This window comes from Caretta caretta, chromosome 3 (assembly GCF_965140235.1).
Source record: "Caretta caretta isolate rCarCar2 chromosome 3, rCarCar1.hap1, whole genome shotgun sequence".
Lineage (NCBI taxonomy): Eukaryota > Metazoa > Chordata > Testudines > Cheloniidae > Caretta > Caretta caretta.
In genome coordinates, this window is record NC_134208.1 from 98,064,230 (window position 1) to 98,088,812 (window position 24,583).

At 42.2% G+C, this 24,583-nt stretch overlaps 1 protein-coding gene across 2 annotated transcripts in view; it reads right to left on the minus strand.

Moving 5' to 3' along the window:
* Window positions 1–7,252: 7,252 nt before the first annotated feature.
* ECHDC1 (ethylmalonyl-CoA decarboxylase 1) overlaps window positions 7,253–24,583 on the minus strand; it is a 46,849-nt gene continuing 29,518 nt past the window's right edge. For both annotated transcript variants that reach the window (XM_048844608.2, XM_048844609.2), the window contains exons 4-6: window positions 23,753–23,805; window positions 18,731–18,811; window positions 7,253–8,395 (exon numbers count right to left, since the gene is read on the minus strand). In XM_048844608.2, coding sequence (XP_048700565.1) covers window positions 7,990–8,395; window positions 18,731–18,811; window positions 23,753–23,805 — 540 coding nt within the window. In that variant the 3' untranslated portion in view covers window positions 7,253–7,989. The remainder of the gene's footprint in view (window positions 8,396–18,730; window positions 18,812–23,752; window positions 23,806–24,583) is intronic.

Below are 24,583 nucleotides of genomic sequence, written 5' to 3' on the forward strand. Positions count from 1 at the left end.
CAGTATACACATAGCTAGCTAGGGTTGCCAACCCTCCCAGATTGGCCAGGAGTTTCCCTGAATTGATCTTGATCTCCTGGAGGCTACTGAAGCCAATCCGAGAGATTTTAGACCACTAAAAGTCCAGTGGCGCAGCAGAGCTAAGGCAGGCTCCCTACCTGCCCTAACTCTGCGCAGCTCCCAGAAGCGGCCAGCATGTCCGGCAGTGGCTTCTAGGCACAGGGGCATCCAGGGAGTCTTGGTGCACTGCCCCCACCCCAAGCGCCGACTCCGCAGCTCCCATTGGCTGGGATCTGCGGCCAATGGAAGCTGCGGGGGTGGTGCTTGCAGTCAGGGACAGTGCGTGGAGCCACCTGGACACCCTTGAGCTTAGGAGCCAGACCTGCTGGCTGCTTCCTGGGAGCCACCCAAGGTAAGCACCATGGGCCTGGCCAGAGCCCGCACCTCTCACCCCCTCCTGCACACACCCCAACACCCTGCCCCCCCTCCCACACTCCAAACCCCCATCCCAACACTGAGTCCCCCAGCAACCAAACTCCCTCCCAGAGCCTGCACCCTCTCCTGCTCCCCAACCTCCTGCCCCAGCACTGAGCCCCCCTGCACCCAAACTCCCTCCCAGAGCCCACATCCCAACCCCCTGCTCCAGCCTGGAGCCCCCTCCCACACTCTGAACCTCTCGACCCCACCTCCGAGTTCAGAGCCTGCACCTCAACCCGCTGCCGCAGCCCGGTGAAAGTGAATGAGGGTGGGCGAAAGCGAGCAATGGAGGAAGGGGGGATGGAGTGAGTGGGGGAGGGGCCTCATAAAATATCAGGGTTGGAAGGGACCTCAGGAGGTCATCTAGTCCAACCCCCTGCTCAAAGCAGGACCTAATGCCCAGCTAAATCATCCCAGCCAGGGCTTTGTCAAGCCTGACCTTAAAAACCTCTAAGGAAGGAGATTCCACCACCTCCCTAGGTAACCCATACCAGTGCTTCACCACCCTCCTAGTGAAAAAGTTTTTCCTAATATCCAACCTAAACCTCCCCCACTGCAACTTGAGACCATTACTCCTCGTTCTGTCATCTGCTAAAACTGAGAACAGTCTAGATCCATCCTCTTTGGAACCCCCTTTCAGGTTAAAAGCTGAAAGCAGCTGTCAAATCCCTCCTCATTCTTCTCTTTCACAGACTAAATAATCCCAGTTCCCTCAGCCTCTCCTCATAAATCATGTGCTCCAGCCCCCTAATAATTTTTGTTGCCCTCTGTTGGACTCTTTCCAATTTTTCCACATCCTTCTTGTAGTGTGGGGCCCAAAACCCGACACAGTATTCCAGATGAGGCCTCAGCAATGCAGAGGGGAATGATCACACCCCTCAATCTGCTGGCAATGCTCCTACTTATACAGCCCAAAATGCCGTTAGCCTTCTTGACCACAAGGGCACACTGATGACTCACATCCAGCTTCTCGTCCACCATAACCCTTAGGTCCTTTTCTGCAGAACTGCTGCCGAGCCATTTGGTCCCTAGTCTGTAGCGGTGCATGGGATTCTTCCGTCCTAAGTGCAGGACTCTGCACTTGTCCTTGTTGAACCTCATCAGATTTATTTTGGCCCATTCCTCTAATTTGTTTAGGTCCCTCCGTATCCTATCTGTACCCTCCAGCATATCTACCACTCCTCCCAGTTTAGTGTCATCTGCAAACTTGCTGAGGGTGCAATCTACACCACCCTCCAGATCATTAATGAAGGGGCGGGGCCTCAGGACAGGGGGTGGGGCAAGGGTGTTTGGGTTTATGTGTATAACCCACAAACAGGTCCTCTATAACACACAACACTCAGCTATATTTATAGTGACAACAATCATAAGTTTACGATTGAAGACTAAGATCTAAGCAATAGTGTGCAAGGACAGTAGGAGGGGACAGAAATGATTACATATAAAACAAAATGTGTAACACACTTCTTCACGTATAAACTTAATTTTAACATGCAAAAATGCTTGTCTCAAGCAGTTTCTCACCGTGTCGCTAAACCAATGTGGCTAGAACCCAACTTTCATTAATGCAAAAAAACACTGTCCTTTTTGCTTCCTCAGCAAAGGATAACATGCTGTTCTTTTTGCCTTCTAGTTATATCCCCAAAGTCACCTAAAGTTATCTTTGAAAACTCGTGGCGAACCGGGGAAGTCCCGGATGACTGGAAAAAGGCTAATGTAGTGCCAATCTTTAAAAAAGGGAAGAAGGAGGATCCTGGGAACTACAGGCCAGTCAGCCTCACTTCAGTCCCTGGAAAAATCATGGAGCAGGTCCTCAAAGAATCAATCCTGAAGCACTTGCATGAGAGGAAAGTGATCAGGAACAGCCAGCATGGATTCACCAAGGGAAGGTCATGCCTGACTAATCTAATCGCCTTCTATGATGAGATTACTGGTTCTGTGGATGAAGGGAAAGCAGTGGATGTATTGTTTCTTGACTTTAGCAAAGCTTTTGACACGGTCTCCCACAGTATTCTTGTCAGCAAGTTAAGGAAGTATGGGCTGGATGAATGCACTACAAGGTGGGTAGAAAGCTGGCTAGATTGTCGGGCTCAACGGGTAGTTATCAATGGCTCCATGTCTAGTTGGCAGCCGGTATCAAGTGGAGTGCCCCAAGGGTCGGTCCTGGGGCCGGTTTTGTTCAATATCTTCATAAATGATCTGGAGGATGGTGTGGATTGCACTCTCAGCAAATTTGCGGATGATACTAAACTGGGAGGAGTGGTAGATACGCTGGAGGGGAGGGATAGGATACAGAAGGACCTAGACAAATTGGAGGATTGGGCCAAAAGAAATCTGATGAGGTTCAATAAGGATAAGTACAGGGTCCTGCACTTAAGACGGAAGAACCCAATGCACAGCTACAGACTAGGGACCGAATGGCTAGGCAGCAGTTCTGCGGAAAAGGACCTAGGGGTGACAGTGGACGAGAAGCTGGATATGAGTCAGCAGTGTGCCCTTGTTGCCAAGAAGGCCAATGGCATTTTGGGATGTATAAGTAGGGGCATAGCGAGCAGATCGAGGGACGTGATCGTTCCCCTCTATTCGACATTAGTGAGGCCTCATCTGGAGTACTGTGTCCAGTTTTGGGCCCCACACTTCAAGAAGGATGTGGATAAATTGGAGAGAGTCCAGCGAAGGGCAACAAAAATGATTAGGGGTCTGGAACACATGAGTTATGAGGAGAGGCTGAGGGAGCTGGGATTGTTTAGCCTGCAGAAGAGAAGAATGAGGGGGGATTTGATAGCTGCTTTCAACTACCTGAAAGGGGGTTCCAAAGAGGATGGCTCTAGACTGTTCTCAATGGTATCAGATGACAGAACGAGGAGTAATGGTCTCAAGCTGCAGTGGGGGAGGTTTCGATTGGATATTAGGAAAAACTTTTTCACTAAGAGGGTGGTGAAACACTGGAATGCGTTACCTAGGGAGGTGGTAGAATCTCCTTCCTTAGAGGTTTTTAAGGTCAGGCTTGACAAAGCTCTGGCTGGGATGATTTAACTGGGAATTGGTCCTGCTTCGAGCAGGGGGTTGGACTAGATGACCTTCTGGGGTCCCTTCCAACCCTTATATTCTATGATTCTATGATTCTAAAGACAGGACAAACCCCTGTGGTTTAGTCTCTGGTGTATTCCCATTCCCGTTTACTTTGTATGCAGATTTGGCTTCCAGTGTGTGGGCGTACAATGCTTATAGCCAACAGACAGGTGAATCAATGTCCTTCGTCTGACCCAAATCTTGTCTGTCTGCTCTACCCTGAACACAGATTTCAGTATAAATACACAATTATTTAAATATCATCCATACTTACATCTAGCATCGATTAGGAAGATGAGTATGATATAAGCTTTTATTAGATACCTTACATGATATTCTTTAGGGATAAATACTATGAAAGCAGTATGTTAGGTGTAATGAGTTTGGCAGGCAAGATAAGGGTTGCTGTTACAGAACAGTGAATATTTCACTAGTTGGCATTGAGGGGGTTCTTAGGGTCACACAGAGGTCTCCCTTCTTCATGTCAGATGGCAGGGGTAGTGAATGTGGAGCTCTCACAACCTGGGCTCTAACCACTGAGTTAAAAATTATAAGGTATTGTGCCTGATCAAGTAGGCAGCTTCTGCACACTCATGCTGGATTGAGCCCTGCAGTTGCCCTTAACTGTGACATTCTTTATCCCTGACAATTTTTAAATCAAGACTGGATGTTTTTCTAAAAGATCTGCTCTAAGAATGATTTGGGGACCTTCCATATATCCACAGTGCCACAGCTAAGTACAAGGTGAAAGATTGTTTAGCATAAGGAATTAACATGTTGTAAGAGATAACTCAAGGTGAACTGGGCAAACATCTCTGCAGTCATAGGCCAAAGGAGAGTTAGTGGGTTATAGATTGTGGTAATGAGCCATAAATCCAGTGTCTTCACTGAGTCCATGATTTTTAGTGTCTAACAAAGTTATGAATTTAAGTTCCTGGGATCATCTTTCAAAGGTGTTGTGCAGGTTTCCTTTGCAGGCGAGGACTGAGAGGCCAGCTGTGGAGTGATCGTTCTGTGATAAGTTTTCACCCATGGGTGATATGGTGGTTTTGTCTGTTGTCATTTTACTGTGTGAGTTCATTCGAGAGCTTAGTGATTGTCTAATTTCACCCACATAGTTATTGAGGCATTCAGTGCAGTGGGTGTCGTGCACCACATGTTGTGATAAGCATATCTAGGATATATGGATCTGGTTGGGAGGTATTGATTGCCATAGCAGTGGCGATATGTCTACAGATTTTGCATCAGTTGTTATGGCAGGGTCTGGTGCCACTTTGAGTTGGTGTGTCCTGGTCTCTGGGGAGTTTGCTGTAGCTGATGAGCTTGATGAGGTGGGGGAGTTGTTTGAAGGCCAGAAGAAAGAGTTTGGGAAAGATTTCTTTCAGGATGTGGTCCGCATTGAGTTTGGGTTGTAGTTCTTTAATAATATGCCCTGCAGGTTCCAGCGTGGGGTGGCAGGTGACAATTTGGGGTCTGTGGTCGGAAGTTTCCTTCCCCTCATATTGAAGCAGATTCTTTTACGATATTTGGGTTGCTCATTCCATGATAAGATCTACTTCTCTGGTGATGTGTCCTTGTTCAGCGAAGGTGGTTTTTAAGTATGTGTATCCTGGACTTTCTCCTTGGAGCATATTCTGTAGTACCTGAGTATCTGGCTGTAGACCACAGATTTCTTGGTTTGTTTGGGGTGGTTACAGGCTCTGTGGTGATCTCTGGGTTTCTTGTATATAGTTTTCTGCAGGGATCTATTGTTGCTAATAAAATATGGGATCCTGGGATTCCATGTTTGTTTTTCAATCGCATCTGTATCTTATTTGCATCACTTCCACATGAACTGTAACTGGTGGCCCTGCAACAACCTGAAAGTCAACAAGTCTGAAAGTCAAAATAATTCTTTTTTTTTTTGGTAAACCTAAATCAAAGAATGCCTGTCTGAAGGTCTAGGCAGTTTCACATTTATTTACTAATGCAAACCGCACATCAAAAATAAATCTAGTTGTCAGTCCTCACAGTAACAAGAATGAATTAACCATCCAACTATAAACAGAAAAGATTGAAAATACCCCAACCATCTGACATCCCATTGTTTCAAAAGCTTTAGTAGGGGGCAGGAAGAGATGTGATTTTCCAGCACGCTCTGCAGGTCAACACATTCATGCTATTTTCTATACCAATACACAGTGAATTACCCAACAGCCCCTCATGGATAATGCCATGCCAACAGTCACATCACACTTAAAATGAAGTGGGGCTTCAGCATCTGTGCTGATCCCTCTCCTCACCTTTTCACTTCTGGCTAGTTTAGGTGGCTCCCTGCTCAGCTTACTGGCTTCTGTGAATTCCTTTCTTAGACTGCTAACTCCCCCAGTACAATGCATGAGGAGCCTGGGCTCCTAACTTGGGGCTGGGAGCTCCACTGGGCAGCAGGCCACCGAAAGTTAGGCACTGCAATACTCAGCACGGCAGTGCCTAAATTCCTCTGAGGGTATAGCTCATTGGGTCTTCAGGTCTTCCATCCTCACCATTACGCAAAAGCACCAATTTGGAGTAACCCAGTCTTGCAAACTGGGAAAAAGATATAATGTGGAAGAACTGTCTGAACAAGGGCATCATTTCCCACTTTGTCAAGGATGAGGGCTTTGCCTCTCTTCTAACACTAAAGCAAAGCTATAACCTGACACCCTCAGCAGAGTGGCAGTATTTACAACAAAAACACTTGCTAACTACAGATTGGTCCAGATGCCCTAGGACTGTCAGAAGAATTGGGAATCCTGGAAATGTTTCATAAACTCCCCAGGCCCATGTCCACTATGTCTACTTTACTAATTAAGCGGAACTCGACTGGTTTGGGGTTATTTGTGAAAGAGTGAGAAAGGGGCTATCACAGGCCTTAAAATGATCCTAGTGGCAAGGCATATTACAGAATGTTAACAATGTTTCTGTGGAACTCAGGTTACATCTGATACAGCAAAAGATTCTATTCAACATATACTGGATGCCACAAAAGTTGTGCAAGATGCGGGCCTTGTCCTCTGATGTTGTTAGTGCTGTAAATAAGGAGAAAGGAACCTTGGTGCACATGCTATGGGACTGTCCAATAATCAGGGAAAAGAGGTGGACACAAGAGTGACAACAGTGCTTGGCTTCAGCAACCAAACCTCAGCTGAAAGTTATATCCTAGGTTATGAACCTGCTATGCTGGGTTGAACTCCACCACAAACACTTTGGTTCTTGAGGACCGCAATGATTACGAAGCAGATGGTTTTATAAATATGGAGTAGGCTTATACCCAGATTAGAGCAGTGGTATTTTGACCTGACTAAGTAGTGAAAGAAAGACTATAGGTGTATAAGAATAAGAAAGCTTATAGATGTAGAGAGCAATTATGTGAATTTGAAATTTGTCCCCCATTTCTAGATACATTTGGATAAAGAATACTGAGATAGCTCAAATAATATCAGACTTCCTTTCCACCTGACATCTCCACTGTTCCCCTCCCATTTCCCACCTCCCCATTCCTCCCTATTTATGTACATCTTTTATTATTATTATTATAACCTCCACCATAACATCTTACATCTGTGTAACATTGTCTAATTTTGTATTGCAGTTTTGACAAGTTGTGAAGTTGTGTAACTGCATAATTCTATTGGCAATCCCGTGAAATGTGCAGTATTGGGTGATATAAATAAACTGTAAGTCATTTACTATTCTGTATTTTTTATTATTTGTTTCTTTATGAAAATTAATGAAAAATTAATCACAAAAAAGTTATGTACAGGGGCAAGTTAACAAACAATTCCCAAAAGCAAATGCTAGAATTCCAAAGAAAGGCAACAGAAAGCAAAAATTGCTATCTTATTTGAAGTTATTTGTGCTAGTGGAGTCCTTCACCTCTAAAAACCATCACTACAATTAGCGTCCTGGTTTGCGTTCTCAGCAGAGAGGCCAAGAATTGATTGAAGACGGAAAACAAACTACCCTGTCACCTTAGTGGTTGTCCCACCAAAACTGATTTGAGGCACATTGGCAGCAAGTTCTGGGGAAGTGTACTTTCCTGCCTGGGATGCACTTGTTCAGTTGATGACTAGGCTTTATTTCTAGTACAGTCAACCCAGCACCTTCACAAACGAATAATTCAAAATGCAGCAAGAATATAGACTTCAACTTCATTCTGAGAGGGTAACAGTTCAATTTCCAGCACAGAATTTACCTTTAATTTCACTAATCTCCATTCTACCTGTGATTGGAACAGCAAAGGATCCACTGGGGATTTCTCTCTGTGGTAGCACACCAAATATGGTTCCATGATATGCAAGCTAGGAATGTGAGTGCAAGTTTAAATGAACAAATTCTTAAATGGTTCAAATAAACACCTGCTTTAGTGGAGGCTTTGTTTGCAAAAGATCAAAAACATTTTCCTTATGCATTGACAGTTAATCATTTGTGTTTTGTGCTTTGAGCCAAGGCCTGCAAATTGGCAGGTCCACCCCAAACGGTTCCAAAAATGTCCTTCTCCGCCCGCAAGGCAGCTTCTAGTTGTAGCTCTCTTCCTGCTGTGACCACCTTTTTCACAGCCTGAATCACTTCGGCCGGAGCCTTTGTATATTGATTTAGCCATGCTTGGGCTTCTTCTAAAGATCTGGTTTCATCTGAAGAAGGCAAAGTTTCCTCAGCCAGCCCGAGATGCACTGCTCTCTCAGGATCCACTTTGAGAGCGCCACTTAGCAGCTTCAGGGCAGCGCCACCGCCAACGATTTGTACTAGCCTGGCCGCTCCACCCCAGCCTGGTACTAAACCCATTTGCTTGTGGACAAATCTAATCTCGCTTCCTGGAGTCATTAACCTATCAGTGAAAAAAAAATATTCAGTGTTAACCTCTACACGTGATTTATATGACCCATATTAGAGTTGAGCAATGTTTACTATTTTTTATCCCAAAAGTAAAGTGCAACTGGATAGCGTGCTTATCACATATATTGTCCAGCCGCTTAAGCATCTTGTACCTGGAATCTCCTAATGCCAGACAGGAACCTATCTAAGCACCATGGGCTTGAGCTCCCACTGACTTCAGCTCGAGTTGTGAGGGCTCAGTAGGGCCGTCCTTAGACATACGTGGCTGCGTAGGGCACCCGAAAATTTGGGGTGCACCTGGATCTTAGTGTCCACCCTCCTGCCTCTTCTATCCCTGTTCTGACCCTTCCTGCAGGCTCCCACCACAGCTGGCTGCTGCAGCCTGGTAAGTCTTCCTCTGGAGGGGATCTAGTAACTTAAAAGTAAAAATGATTACTTTATGAAGGCTTAAGAGTACATTTAAAATATAAAAATCAACTTAGAAATACTGATTAAGAAAATGTAAAACAAAGAAGAGCTGCATGATGTATTTTATAATATGTAATTGCTGACTTGCCCTTACTACAAAGTTTTTGCAAATAAATCTCTGACAAACTTCAGGATATATCAAAAAACCTGTGACTGACATTTTTTATTCCCAAATTTAGTGCTTTTAATTAGATACTTTCTGCATGTCCAGTCTTCACCATCTGGCATGCAGTAGAAAACATGCTCCATTTTCTTTACAAAGAAATTGCAGAAAAGCGTTTTTTTCAAATGTCATTTGCTTCATTTGGGTTCAGGGATTTGGCTGGAAGGGGAATGATCCGGGAGGGGCAGGGAAGAGAGGAGGGAGACAGTGGGGAGAGGGCAGGGCCAGAGTATGGGTGGGGCCACAGGCAGAAGAGGTGGGTTGGGGAGCTAGCCTCCCCAAGCGGCAGCTTCACCCACCGCCCATGAGAGCAGGTAAGAGTGGGTCAGTTCCCACACACCCAGCACGCACTGAAATCTCCTTAGGCAGGGGCCGTATTCACAGATCCAAATGCGCTGGCACAGTGCATTCTGTGTGAGGGAGAGGGTATGTGGGGAACTGTGACTCTCCGCCGCCATGAAACGGGCCAGATGGCTTGGTATCCTTTGCTGCCTCGTCCCTTCCCCTCCCCCTGGCTGTGAGCCCGGGCTGCCGTCAGTCATAGGGGCACCATTTTAATAATACTGCGTAGGGCCCCATAAATCCTAAGGATGGAACTGGCGCTCAGCACCTCTGAAAGTTGGAAATCAGACCCTAGATCCTTCGGCTGCTATCACACAGCCCTGGTAAAACTCCCTTTGCTGGATACTCGCTAGACTATTGTGTTCCGGTCCCCACCATACTCGGCCCGTGTGCCCTTATGCGTCCCATGATCTGACTAGGCTGCACGACTGTCTCTTTTCTTGGCCTCTATGGCACACTTCCTAGTTATAGGCTCACCGTTACCCTTTCATAGAAATGGGACCACATGGCCCAATTACCCAAGGCCAGTGCTGATTCCCCAGACTCCCCAGTAGCTTGAGTTCGCCCTTTCCCAGAGCTCCAACCTCATGGGCACTCTGGGTTTATAGGTCACCTCTTCAGGGACACATGATAGCATTCTTCAGACTTAGTTGAGGATCCTCGAAGGAGCAGCATCCCCACTCCTGTTCAAAGCTTCTCCTCTCTTCCCCTGCTCTGCAACCTGTTCCCTTCCTCCTCCGCTGGCCCCAGAGATAAAAAGACCGCATGCTGCTCTCTTCCTCTGTCCTGCCCAAGTGTCTGTGAGCCCCTCTGAGAATCTCAGGGCAGGTCTATACTACAAATTTACATCAGCACAGATGCACTCGTACAGCTGTGCCGCGTCTGATGAAGCCACTCTAAACAGATGGGAGACAGCTCTCCCACAGAGGCACCGACTTTCTAATGTGCCAGGGGGTGCTCCCCTGGCTCCGCCCCAGGCTCTGCCTCAGTTCTGTGGCTTTTAAGAACCAGGGTTAACACCTGAATTCTTTGTTCTCTCATTTGGGGATTTCCCCCTTTCCAAATTTCAGCTTTGTGTAGAAACCTGGTTGGTCTAGTTTCCCTATGCTTCAGTCATCCCATTGTCCCAAGGTGCTTTCACTTGAATTGGAGCCATTGTTCCTGGTCTGGGAGATACCTGAGACAACCCTGACAGCAGGTCATAACCACAAAGGTTAATCCAATTTGGAAGTGGATTAAGCTAAAGCAAAAAGTTGCTTAATGATGAGGAATAAATGTGGCTACATGGAAAGCTCGTGTGGAATAGCTATTTCACTACAATTCCCTGTGAGGTTATGCCCTTATTGGAGTCAACATATCTTCCTTGCTGCAGGGGCACATGTCACACGTACAGGAGGGAAGAGGGCTGGAGTTGAAAACTTTCATACAAAGTCAGCCCTTTCCTCTACAGCGATGGCATTCCTCTTGCTGCTCTGAGCATTGGCCAATTGGGTTGGGATTATTCAAGAGCTGTGTGAGGTGTTTCTTTTGCCACAGGCTGAGTATTTTTTCTGGAGTATTCCCAGCCCCTGCCCATCCAAAATGGGAGTAGTCCAGCTAAGGACTAAATCTGACTCCCCTGCGTCACAGCAAGATACTCTGAGGGCTGGTAATGCTTCCCTTGTCATATAGCTGGCCCAGGGAATGCTATACTCAGATTACTGGGGCCGTTTACTTACAAAAATAATTTAAAAACCCTCTGTGGTTACATTACCTAGAATGTTTTATATGAGATTTTACCTCAGGACAAGAAATTTATAATGCAGTGATTTTTGGAGTCTTTGATCAATTTTGACGTAGCGGTGTGCAGCGGGAAGCATGTCATACAGTAGAAATATGAAGTACTACACTAAAATAATTCATCTAGTCAGCAAAGCATTTGATCAGCAGCTTGCAACCTTCACTTTGATTTTAATGACAGAGGTCGAGATGCTGTTAGAATTCAATCCTCCAGGGTAAGAGTCTCCTCTAAAAAGCAAATTGGGACTAATTATCCTTTTACACCTGCATGTTGTTGTATTCCTTCAGTCTCTGTCTGCCCTACCTACACTTTCAATTCATTATCCTGGTATTCTGTAAAGAGATTATCTAATCATCCACAGATTTTTCTGAAATTTGACCATATAACCCTACACTCAATCTATCAAAATTGACCCTTCTTCTCACAACAGATAACCGCATGAGATTCATCCTAAAGAAAGTGAGTCACAATTTCACCTGCTTTTCAGTTTTAACTGAATAATTAGTTAGGTTTCTAAAGGGATACAAAAACCTTGATTAAACATTCAAATTATACATTATACATTCAAATCAATCAACAGCTTCCAGTTATTAACATTTAGCAGGTTTTCAAACTATAGCAATACTATGGATGTCTGACAGACATGACTTCCCTGCTCTTTCCCACAAATGCTCAACTATATGAGTAAACCCCCTCCCTTTTCTGGAGAGCCCTTTGTGTTTTTGCTCTGTGCAGAGAAGAAATAAGAAAATTATGCATTGCAACTACTGCTGCTTCACCATTGGGGACGACAGGAAGCAAAGCAGGTCCATTTTACTTGTAACACCAAGTGAGAATTCTACTGTGAAAATATTGTAATGTTGATATACAAAAGGTTTCTCCTACAGAGTTTTGCTGATTATCTAAGGGGAAGGCTGGTATTATTAAACAAACAAAGCAAAACCAGTTTTGCTCTTCTTGAAAATCTTCTGGTCACAAATATTCATTTGGCTGAAAATGATAATGGTAACCACTCAAAATCAAACTATGCCAAAAGTTTAATTTACAGAGATATATATTTTTAAACGCTTTCAGCAAACCTCCCCCTCACGGAGGGATATTTTTAGCTGCAAGTTCTGCAAGCAGTTCTACAATCCCAAATTCTGGGTCAATGAACAGAAGGTTCTGCAAAGTCAGGTTCTCTCCTGCTTGCAATACACAACTCACAAAGGTGAGCAGCTGAAATCTAGAGTCTTGAAAGAAAGGGACAGGTCTCAGCTACTATTTTAATAAACCAACAGGACAGTGCAGTCCTCATAAATTCTTTCAGTGATTAAAATAATAGCCTCATTAGCAAGAGTTAAATAAGTTAAAATGATATCCAAGAACCCCCCTCCCCCCCAAAAAAAAGAAAAAAAGAAAAAAAAGAAAAAGAAAAAAGTTCTACCTGACAGTCCCTAGTACAGAATGTTTTGGGCACTTCTTCTAAACATCTGGGTCAAAGTAATAGGCTTACTGCCAATACGAGAAATCACATTCATGTTACACTTTAAGTTAAGTGTTCTTACAACTCCTTTCCCATGACCCTACAATGTTTCCAGTTGTTGAATTAATCCATAATATATTTTCTTTAAAGTCCCAAACAACATTTCAAGTTTAAAGTTTAACTTGAAATAATTTATATGAAATAAGCAATGGACTTGTTTCTCTCCCCGATCCCCCAGTAGGATCCTAATATGGAATGTGCAGATTAATAAGAATCAGGGACAAAATTTCCAGTGGCTCTTATTTAATGCCAAACTTAACAAAAGATGCCCAGTTTTCAGAGGTGAGCAAACAGAGTCCAAGTCCATGATGAGGCAGCTACAGACAAGATCATAGCTTAACAATAAGGATTATTTAGAAGATGATTCTCATAGAAGTTGATTGTATTTGGGGTGATGTGGTCACATTTCTTTGAACACATGAGAAGGCAGTCAGCTGCATTCAGCACCTTCTGATGTCTGGAGAATTGGGGTTTGTGGGACAATAGAGAAGGGAGTTGCAGTAGCTGAAGTAGGAAGAGCTGAAGGCCTGGATGGAGGATTTCAGCAAAAGTGGAACTGAGGCAATGGTGTACACAACCAATATGGCAACTGCACTCATAGGCAGATTTTCAGACAAAGAAGATTAGAGGAGGAGTCGGAGTTATGAATTCGTAGTCATTACAGCTGATTCATGCTGCCAAGTAGATCTCATTAGCTCCAACCTTGACTCTCTTTCTGAGGGAAAAGGAACTAGTACTAAGGTAAAGCCCTCGGAACAACCAAGCTTGGAAAGAAAATTTAGAATGAAGTTTATGTTTTGCTGTTATTTAAATCTTGATTAAAACCAAACTCTGAGAACTGAATATATTGGAATTCTAGACAATGTATGTATAAATTGTTCCAAGCAAAATGGGCATTTAACCTGTTTACAACAAAATTAAATGAATACTGGTAATTCATGGGGAAAAAAATCCCATCCTTAACACTGCTGTGATTATTTAAGCAGCAGTCAAATGTACCAGACCAAGGAAAATAACAGCATTTTGAGGGAAATGCTTCCTGGAACTCCGAAGAATCTGAAACTTCTAAAGCTATAAACTGGCTCTTTGAAAATTTGTCAGAAAATTGTACTAAGAAACCTCCCAGGGTTTTTAACAAATGTGCTGTGATGCATGGATGTTCAGTGAAATTTTAAAATTATGCACTGACTTTTTAGAAATATGTACATGGTTAAAATAAATCAGCTGACCTTTGGAATATTAAACAAACAGCTAAAGTTACCAGAACCCATGCCTAGATTTAACCAACATTCCTTTTCCTGAAAACGTCCACTTTCGTGACTTTTTGGATATTTTTGGCCCCCAACCCTCCCCCAGGAAACGTACTGCATCTGGTTAAAAGTACTTTGTCAGATTGGACTTCCAAAGAAGAGCTCATGAATATGCGAATGCCCTTTGTTAAATTCATGTCATGTTCTGCCTTCTGAAAAGAGCTACTATTTCAAATAAAAAGCATCTTGTTTACCTAAACACTGATTCTGATAGAAATACAAGCTGAAATCCTTACACAAAGCAAAAAGTTTTCAAAGAAGCTAATTCTGTGTGTTCTAACATTATGAAACCTACTCTTGGAAAAGCTTGCTTCAGAATACTAATGTCTTTATAGCTTTCTTGGGAGCAAAGAATTATGTTTTATGATTCACATTTTATACCATAAACAATAATACATTAAGCTACATATTTCACAAGAAATACAGAAATAAAAAACACCATATACATGGAACTTGGCTGATTTAACATTGTTAATAAGATATTAGCATTATATGTTTCCTGCTATGGGACAGATTCTACCACTATCTCTCTCACAGAAGAGAAGGATCACTCAGCAAGTAAGTCCCTCTTTAAATCAATGGTAACATTTATGAGGCAAGGTACTGCTCACCCAAAGTAATGATACGACAACTGGGTTCCTTGTAATTTTAATTGTGCAATATGAATGTTACATTTAACAATTGTTTTAATTGTTTAATTTCCTTTATTTCTTTTATAAAATGAATAGAATTGAGTGGTGCTTAGTAATGTTTGCATTTAAATGATCCCAATTAGATTTTTACACCAAATTCAGGTCAATGTTATGAGGACGGGCAATTTCCCTCCTTTACTGTTGCTGTCATCTGGCTGAAGACAGTTTCTCTGAGGCTGGATTAACAGGGCACTGGCACATCTATCCACATTGTGACTGCATGATCTTTGGGGGTGTGTGTGTTAGGGAAGGAGATAAGACAGAGGGCAAAATTTTCAAAAATGCCTAAGCCCTAGTCTACACTGGAGGTGGAGGGGTCAACCTAAGATACGCAACTTCAGCTATGCAAATAGCGTAGCTGAAGTCGGCGTAGCTTAGGTTGACTTACCTGGCCATGAGGACGGCGGCGAGTCGACCGCTGCCGCTCCCCCGTCGACTCCGCTTCCGCCTCTCGCGAGCTGGAGTTCAGGAGTCGACGGGGAGCACATTCCGGAATCAATTTATCGCGTCTAGTTGAGACGCGATAAATCGATCCCCGATAGATCGACCACTACCCGCCGATCCAGCGGGTAGTGAAGACCTGCCCTAAGTGACATAGGAACCCATTTTCAAAAGTGATTTAGGGCTAGATTTCCAAAGGTGTCTGGGATAGGTGCCTAAGGATGCAGATAGGTGGCAACTGGGATTTCCAAAAGTTCTTCAGCAGGTTAGACTCCTAACTCCCATTGAAGTCAATGAAAGACAGGCACTATGGTGCTTACAAATTGCTACTCGCTGTTGCTGCCTAAGGCAGCAGTTATGTTCCTTGAGACTACTAATTTGTGCAAATCATCATGTCTTTACTATTAGTTGTCCCTCACCTACCTCCATTTTGTCTGTTTATTCATCTGATGCATCGTGTCAATCACAGATCGTTAGCTTTCAAGGGCCCCAATCCTGTAAAGATTTATGTTGTGCTTTACTTTATGAATAGGGCTTAAAAGAAGCATGTGCTTAAGTCTCTGCAGTCCTGGGGCAGGGAATTGTCTTCATTTTGCATATTTTTTGTAAAATGCATTGATCGGGGCTTTTAGGTGATTCGACAATAGATAATCATTCATGTTTTTCAATGAGTGCTACAATCTCATGTAAAATTGCAAATGCACAGTGACTCAGGCAGGGTTTGGGAACAGCAACTTCCAGACCTGCCAAGTTGGCTGGGAAAAATGTGCAATAATGTCACAAAAAGTCAAGCTTCATTAGACTAAACTAAAAATCTTTGATGCCCAATGAGCACATGCATGCGCACACACACACATACACATATATATTTGAGGTAATTCAGTTTAAAACAGTAGTGAGGGGACACTAGAATTTTGTTTCTTATTACAGAGATAAAAGTATTTATTTTCCTCAGTTTCCATCACATAAAAAAGATGAAGGGATTTTGTTCAAACTTCAGAAACCAACTTCAAGCCTGGTCTACAAACTATTTTTATTTGAATTAACTATGTTGGTTAGGGGTATGATTTTTTTTTTTTTAATTGAAACAGTTTTACCTGTACCAGCCCTAGTGTGGACATTGTTATACCACCATAATGGTGCCTTATACTGGCATAGCTTCTTCCTCTTCTCTGCTGGAATAGGATATAGCAGTGTAAGCACCTTTATAATGCTATAACTGCATCCACACTTGGGGGTTGTCCCACATTAACTATACGGGTATACTTAAAGTGGTACAACTTGTGTGTGTACACAAGGCCGCTGGATAGATAACATACAGAGAAAAATTTAGTTGAGTAGTGAATATTTCAGTAACTTTGAAAATGGAAACAGTTTTGCAACTTCCAATTTTAGCTTGTACAATTGCCAAGATCTATAACTTAAAAAAAAAAAAAAAAAGAAGGAACAGATAGTTTACTTGAGAAAACGAATAAACCTCTTTGTTTTCAATGTCCTTAACCTCCTCTTTGACCCAGGTTTTGCCACGGACTTCAGTGAATCCATTATTTCACCCCCAATATCACAGAATCATGGAAACATAGAAAAATACGGCTGGAAGGGACCTGAGAAGTCATCTGCAGTAGATTCTGTTTCTCTCTCTAACCCCCTATCCCAATCAAGATCTTGCCTTTGTTATTCATTAAAATCCCACCTAGTGCTTCTGCATAGCTGTTATTTAGTTGTACTGGATTGGGGTGTTGGAAAGTGATGGAAGATGGATCCACAGCTACAGCTATTAGGAAAATTATGGCAGAATATGAAAGGAATTCCAGCTGCCCACTTCCTACAAACTACTTGACAGTGATTATAATTGTACAGTGTATCAAAACTGCATTGCTGCAGTAAGACTAGAGAATATTAAATTGTTTTTTAGAAAGCCAAAAGATGCATTCTGTACTACCAGATGGGACTTACTTATATTACATATTGTTCAGAGTGTCAAATTAAGGTTAAGGATATTTAAAGCAGGTACATTTATAGATCCATTGATATAAGGAAAAAACTTATCTTAGGTCCTCTTAATTGTATGCTCCTGTCAATGCTTTATATGTCAAATATTTAGAACTGGGGTCTCATTTTTCTAAGAGCTCTATAGATACTTATAAAGACATGGTTTAGTCTAGTTTCAAGTGGCTTAAGTGAAATGGCTTCCACCTTTTCCTCTGGGAGGCTATTCTAAATTCTCATAGAACTGATTGCCAGGAGGTACTTTCTGATATCCAGCATATATTTTCCTTTGCTCATTTTTATACCATTACCTTTGCTTATAAGTGCCTCTCTGGACTGTCCTAAGCCCCTCCATTTAGGCATTTATGTTTTTCCTCCTTTAGATGCACATGGATAATTCCCACTGATTTCAGAGGGAGCCACCTGTGTTATCCCTTTGCTTCTTGTGCCAGCAAACTGTTTTCACATCCCTGTTAAACATCATTTAACTTAATGACAAATATACAGTTATTTTAGTCTCTTGGTCCCTACTCTGCCTTCAGCCTCTTAATAATTAAAGCCCTGCTCCTTCAGACCGCTTCATGCTGACAAACCCCTGCGCAGCTTGCAGGACTGGAGCCTCGTTTGCTATCCCCTGAATTCCAACTATTGGCATCTTTCCAATATTGATGCACCAAAAACTGTACGCAGTTCCCCAGTACTACAGTCCAGGAAACAAGTGCTTAAAAAACGACCCTCGATGTAACCTTTCATAGAACATTAAAAAGAAATGGGGACTTAGCAAATTTTTTTTACTTATGGCAACGGATTCCTCAGCTTGGGTACATTTTAAGGGTACAAAAATTCAGCTGCTAGGTAGGGACGTAAGGTGATATGCAATGTATCATACTTACATATCAGAGAGGGGAAGTTTGAACTAACCCTTCTGTAATGTAGAGAATTAATAGTTAAAGTCACTGCAGAGGCGTATCTGAGGGTATTCACTGAGTAACAGACATAAACCAGAGCCCAGAGTGCAGATGAGAGAGGTCACGTGGCAGAAGAAGCACTAAAGGCTGAGCTCTTTTTACCCTAAAATGAAGACCTGTTTAGTTTAATTTATTTGTGTTGTAGTCTGAATAACACTGAGGTAGCATCCTGTTCACAGATATCTGATCCCATCAAGGAATGAAGAGGTGCTCCCTTGTTTGCCCAGCGTGGGGTGCTTGGCTTGGCTTCACTGGTGGTTATGTTCTTTCCCCCCCCATCAGGAGCTGCAGTCTGGAACTACTAGGTAAAGCATCTCTCCTGTTTCTAATGTCAGGAAACCCAAACCTCTCTTCCACACATGGTATAGTTACACAGCAAGTGCGCAAAATTACAAATGTCCTGGGGTTCACGGATATGAGTCCTGGTGCATTCTAGGAATCCATATGCAGATGTCATGGATTTATTAATTCCTCAGATTTCTACAATAACTGGTGGTTTTAGCGTATTAGTAGAAAGCCATTTCCCTACAGGTTGTAAGTCAGTGATCAGCAGTGGAATAGAATACCTTAAACATGACATGTCCCACAGAGACAACCATTCAGTCATTGTCACCTGTCTGGAGTCTATTCAACAAGATTTTAATCCTACCTGAAATCACATGCTGTGGTAAATTCTGCTCCACCTCCCAGAGCTTTTCCTTGAACTACTGCAACACTAATCAGAGGCAGCCTACACAAGAGAGAAAGACAGAGAGGATTTTTGTACCCAGAGTGTATATTTTTAATACCAATGTACAAATAATGAATGGACTCAAGCATTAAATTTCTGCAGTAAATGCTCAGTAAACAGAAGTCATATCATTCAAATGCCTTCGATCTCTTAATCTGTGCATGTAAACAGAACAAAACTGATCCCTGCAATATTTATACCATTCTGGAACACCAAGAGAACAAAGCATCTAACGGAATAACTGATTTTTTAGACAAAAGAAATGCAGTAGATCTAATCTACCTGGATTTCAGTAAGGCATTTGACACAGTGCCACATGGGAAATTATTAGTGTATTATTGGAGATGATGATGATTAATATGAGAACTGAAAGGTGGATAAGGAACTGGTTAAAGGGGAGACTACAACGGGTCATACTGAAAGGTGAACTGTCAAGCTGGAGGGAGTTTACTAGTGGAGTTCCTCCAGGATTGGTCTTGGGACCAATCTTATTTAACATTTTCACTCACCACCTTGGTGCAAAAAGTAGGAGTGTGCTGATAAAATCTACGGATGACACAACGTTGGGAGGTATTGCCAATAGTGAGGAGGACTGGAATATCATACAAGAAGAACTGGATGACCTTGTAAACTGGAGTAATAGAAATGGGATGATATTTAATATTTTATGCATTTAGGAACTAACAACAAGAATTTTTACTATAACCTGGGATGTATCAGTTGGAAGTGATAGAGGAGGAAAAAGACCTGCATGTATTGGTCGATCACAGGATGACTATGAGCTTGCAATGCAATGTGGACATGAAAAAGGATAAAGCAATCCTAGGATGCATCAGGTGAGGTATTTCCAGTAGAGACAGGAAAGTGTTAGTAGCATTATACAAGGCACTGGTAATACCTCAGCTGGAATACAGTGTGCAATTCTGGTCTCCTGTGTTTAAGAAAGTTGAATTCAAACTGGAACATCTGCAGAGAAAGGCTACAAGGGTGATCAGAAGAATGAAAAACCTATCTTACAAGAGGAGACTCAAGGAGCTTGGCTTGTTTACCATACCCAAAAGAAGGCTTAGGGAAGATATGATTGAACTCTATAAATACATCAGAGGGATAAATACCAGGGAGGGAGAGAAGTTATTTAAATTAAGCGCCAGTGTTGACACAAGAACATATGGATATAAATTGGCCATCAACAAGTTTAGGCTTGAAATTAGATGAAGATTTCTAACCATCAGAGGGGTGAAGTTCTGGAACAGCCTTCCAAGGGAAGCAGTGCGGACAAAAAACTCAACTTGTTTTACAACTGAGCTTGGTAAGTTTATGGAGGGGATGGTATGATGAGATTTGCCTTCAGTGGCACAGGGCCTTCTACAACTGCTAGTAGCAAATATCCCCAGTGGCTGGTGATAGGACACTAGATAGGGAGGGCTCTGAGTTACTACAGAGAATACTTTCCCAGGTGTCTGGTTGGTGTGTCTTGCTGACATGCTCAGGGTCCAACTGATAGTCATATTTGGGGTTGGGAAGGAATTTTCCCTCAGGTCAGATTGGCAGAGATCTTGGGGGGATTTTGCCTTCCTCTGCAGCCTGGGGCATGGGTCATTTGCTGGCTTAAACTAAATACTCTGGAATCTGAAGTCTTTAAATCATGATTTGAGGACTTCAGTAACTCAGCCATAGGTTGTGGGTCTATTACAGGAGTGGGTGGGTGAGGTTCTGTGGCTTACAATGTGCAGGAGGTCAAACTAGATGTTCATGATGGTCCCTTCTGGCTTTAAAGTCTATGAGTGTCACCTTCATTAGTGAAACAATCCACTGTGCTACTGTGAAACGTATCTGCTAATGAATGATACAAAATATTGTTAATTATTTATCTAGCCACGTAAGTGCGTATAGTGCCCTAGAGACAAATAAAAGACCTTCCAGTACCCCAATGCGCGTAAGTGGGGACCTAACATGCTCACAGATAGTTACAAGCATTGGAAGTGGTGGTAAGAGAAACAGAGGACGTGGGTTACAACAGAAAGGTCATTTTGGTTTAGTTGGAAAATAACACGCGCCTCTGTCAAGGCTGATGCCTCACTCTGGCACTTCGAGTGCAGAAGGTGGGGGCCCGCAAGGACTCTAAAAATTAATACTGGCCACTCCAGGCTTGTATTAAACTTCCAAGGTTACAGCTTTTCTTTGACCTTGAATTGGTAAATGCTGCCACGACCCAAGTGCAAAACCCCTTTGAGAACCTAGGAAGGCACACTTGGGAATTCCTTCCTGTGGGGTACCCTCAAGCCCTTTCCTGCCCCCCCTCCAGGGAAAAGCTGAGAAGAAAAACAAAGGAAATCAGCTGTTGCCACCAGCTAATAAAACAACATGTGCACAAACCTCTTAGGACACAAAAATCCAATTCTGTTCTTAAAAAAGGTAAACTTTATTAATAAAAAAAGAAGAAAATACATCTCGGACTTAGGCTTTTGCTAGATTAAAAAAAAAAACTAGAATAATTAAGCATCAAGAATATCTCTCTTGAGGTCCAGCTTAAAGGCTACAAGCAAAACAAAAACACTTGGGGTTAGCACAGAGGAATCCACAAGCCATAAAGAAATAAAAGGGATAAACTTAATCGTGTCTTCCTAGACATTTCCTGATCTACTTACATATCTGGGGTTTCAGATGAGTAGTTTCTAGGTATGATACTAATAATTTTTCATACCTGGCCCAAGCTTTTCACAGCATAACTGCTCCCTGTCTGCCTCTCCCCAAGAACAACGACAGACAGACAAAAGGGGAGTCTTGTTTCAATTTTAAAAAGTTCTAGCCTTCCCACTGGCTCTTTTGGCCAGGTGCCCACTCGCTTCCTTTTATTTATGCATAGCAGTGAGACTTTTTAACCCTTTACAGGTAGAGCACTTAGAGAATAGCTACTAAGAGGGATTTTATAGCTACTAGCTGGCTGGGTGTTCATAAAAGGGAACTACCCCTCCCCCCCTTTCATTTATCACAACATCTTGAGGATTTTGGTTGAGAATGCTTTACATGAAGGCTGGGATGACTTTTTTAAAATACTGAATTTGATCCACTTCCCTTTTCCACCAGAAGAAGCCTGGTCTATGGGGCCTCTGTGGCAAAAAGTCTGCCATTAAGAAATGGTGGTGGGGTCAGCAACAGTAGATTACTGGATGACTTCAGATCAGAGTATAGAAAGTGGGCAGGGCTGGATGAGGTGGAGTGTAGCTAGGAACCTAAAGAATGCTGTGATTCAGAATGGTTTCTAGGCAGCCTCTGCCTGCAAGTCTCCTATAGAGTCTCATTTATAAATGAAACTGCCCTTCACTGGCAGAACTCCTGAAGGGAAGAAGCAGTTTGTAGCCTTTGTGACTGCTGTATCTGCCTGTACCCGCTGGGGGGAGTCTCGTCCCACTGTTACTTCAAGGTCAGTAATACTTTCATTAATCACACTAACCAACTTGAGGTCTACCAGGAAATTGAAGCAATTGGTCAATGCCAGTTTACATTTCTACACAGTAGGTTGTCTCTAATTGCCAGACTAAACGTAATTCAGTGAGTTAATGGACAGTTTATTGTGAGGTTAAACAAGAAACCTGGATGCAAAAATAAACTTCAGAATTCTCCATCATGGGTAGACAGGGAATAAAACCACAGGAGCAGGAACAATTTTCAGCCCCCAACTGTGCCTAAGAAACATCCCTTAGAGAAGCATTAATGCCTGTATGTCTCATATTCACAGAGACGAGGCACCAGGAGCTTATTGGAGAAGAAGGATGGTCTTGTAGTTAATGCACTCAGATGGAAATCAGAAAATATGGGGTCAATTCCTAGGTCTACCACAAACTTCCTGTGAGATTTTAGGTAAATCACTTAATCTCTCTGTGCTTCAGTTAAATAATATCTTTATGCCACCATTTGTCTGTCCTGTCTATTCTGATGGTATTAGAATATGCAACATGCATAGAATCATAGAATATCAGGGTTGGAAGGGACCTCAGGAGGTCATCTAGTCCAACCCCCTGCTCAAAGCAGGGCCGATCCCCAATTAAATCATCCCAGCCAGGGCTTTGTCAAGCCTGACCTTAAAAACGTCTAAGGAAGGAGATTCCACCACCTCCCTAGGTAACGCATTCCAGTGTTTCACCACCCTCCTAGTGAAAAAGTTTTTCCTTATGGAGTCCCAGTTCTGCCTGAGACCTCTAAGCAGTGCTGTGATACAAATAACAGGTCTACGATCTCCTGGGGAAGGTTAGTGAAAGATGGGGAGCATGGCCGTTAACCCATCTCAATGTTCTCTCATATATCGTCTGGAAATATAGAACCCTTTTATCTTCCAAGTGCCCCCAACAGACATCTTGAAAAATGTGAATGACAACTAAAGGACAGAAACAATCCACAGCACAGACTCATTAGAAATACTATTTCTTGATTTCTAAAGGTATGCTACAAACAAAAGAGAACAAAAACCAAGTATGAAAAACTATCAGTGGTAAAAGTGAACTACTATACCCCTCATCTGCACGTGTTCCTTCCATAAAGTGGCTGACCTAAAAAAATAAAATAATGCACCTGTATAGGCTGTGTAAGTTTTGCCTTCCCACTTTTGAAAGCTCACCAGCCTCCAGTGAGTTAACTATAGAAAATGTGAAGACCCAGATTTTCAAAGTGACTTCAGCCTGCTCTCCGAATATAGGTCTGCAATTTTATCTGTGCAAATTTTTGCAAAACCTAAAACTCAGAGTTGTACGTGCAAATCAGATGTAGAGACACACATGTCACTACCCAATTTGTACACACAAATATGAGATTTTGGGCTCCAAAAGCTTGCACTATTATAAACTGTATATGTAAATTTAGAGACCACTTCTGAAAATGTAGCCAGAAATTCATTGCAGTCCTTGCATGATTTCTTCATGGAGAAGAAGAAAGAGAAAATATTACCTCTTGAGTCTGGTTAAGGTGCTTTGCATAAACATGCACATGTTCATTCCATCCTATAAAGAATTAAAAAAAAAAAAAAAAAAGATTAAAACCACCCTAAGATACAGTAAAGGTATAGAAAATTCTTTTGCTCTCTTAAGGCCCTGATTCTGATCTCAAACTTGTTTATTCTTGTGTAACTCCACTGATATCAATGGAGTTGCTATTGATTTATATTGATGTGAGATTAAAATTAAGACCAGTGTTGAGAAGAGACTGCCAAAGTTAGTAGACTCAAAATATTTATCACAGTTGTAACAAAATATTTGTTAGTAGTTAGCTGACAAAATATTTGTCAAAGATAGTAGACTCAAAATATTTAGAGCTAGTCAAACAATGCCAAATTATCCTTCACAGGACATTTTTGATTTTATTTATTTTATGAAAAAAACAAAACAAACCCCAAGAAATTTTCAATTTTCAATTCAATGTTGAGTGTAAATTTTCAGTTCTCAGTATAAATTTTTGCTTTTCAAAAAACCAGAAAATTTAGAACAAGATGAAAATTTTCCATTGAAAATTTTATTTTTGTCAAAAAATGTTTCAATTAAAAAATTCTGACAACATCTACTAGTCTCCCCTTTTATTTCAGCTTGCAAAGTCTATTCACTGAATTGCACATATGTATTTCTAGAACAAATGTTTCAATTCTGCTTAAGAGAGAGTGAGCATGCTAGTTATTCCTGTAGCTGTGTGGATGAGACAGAACAAATCTGTGGATAAGGAAAACAGATTTTTGCTTCAGTCTTCCAAGTAAAACAAATTTTAATGTGATGAATAAACAACTCCATT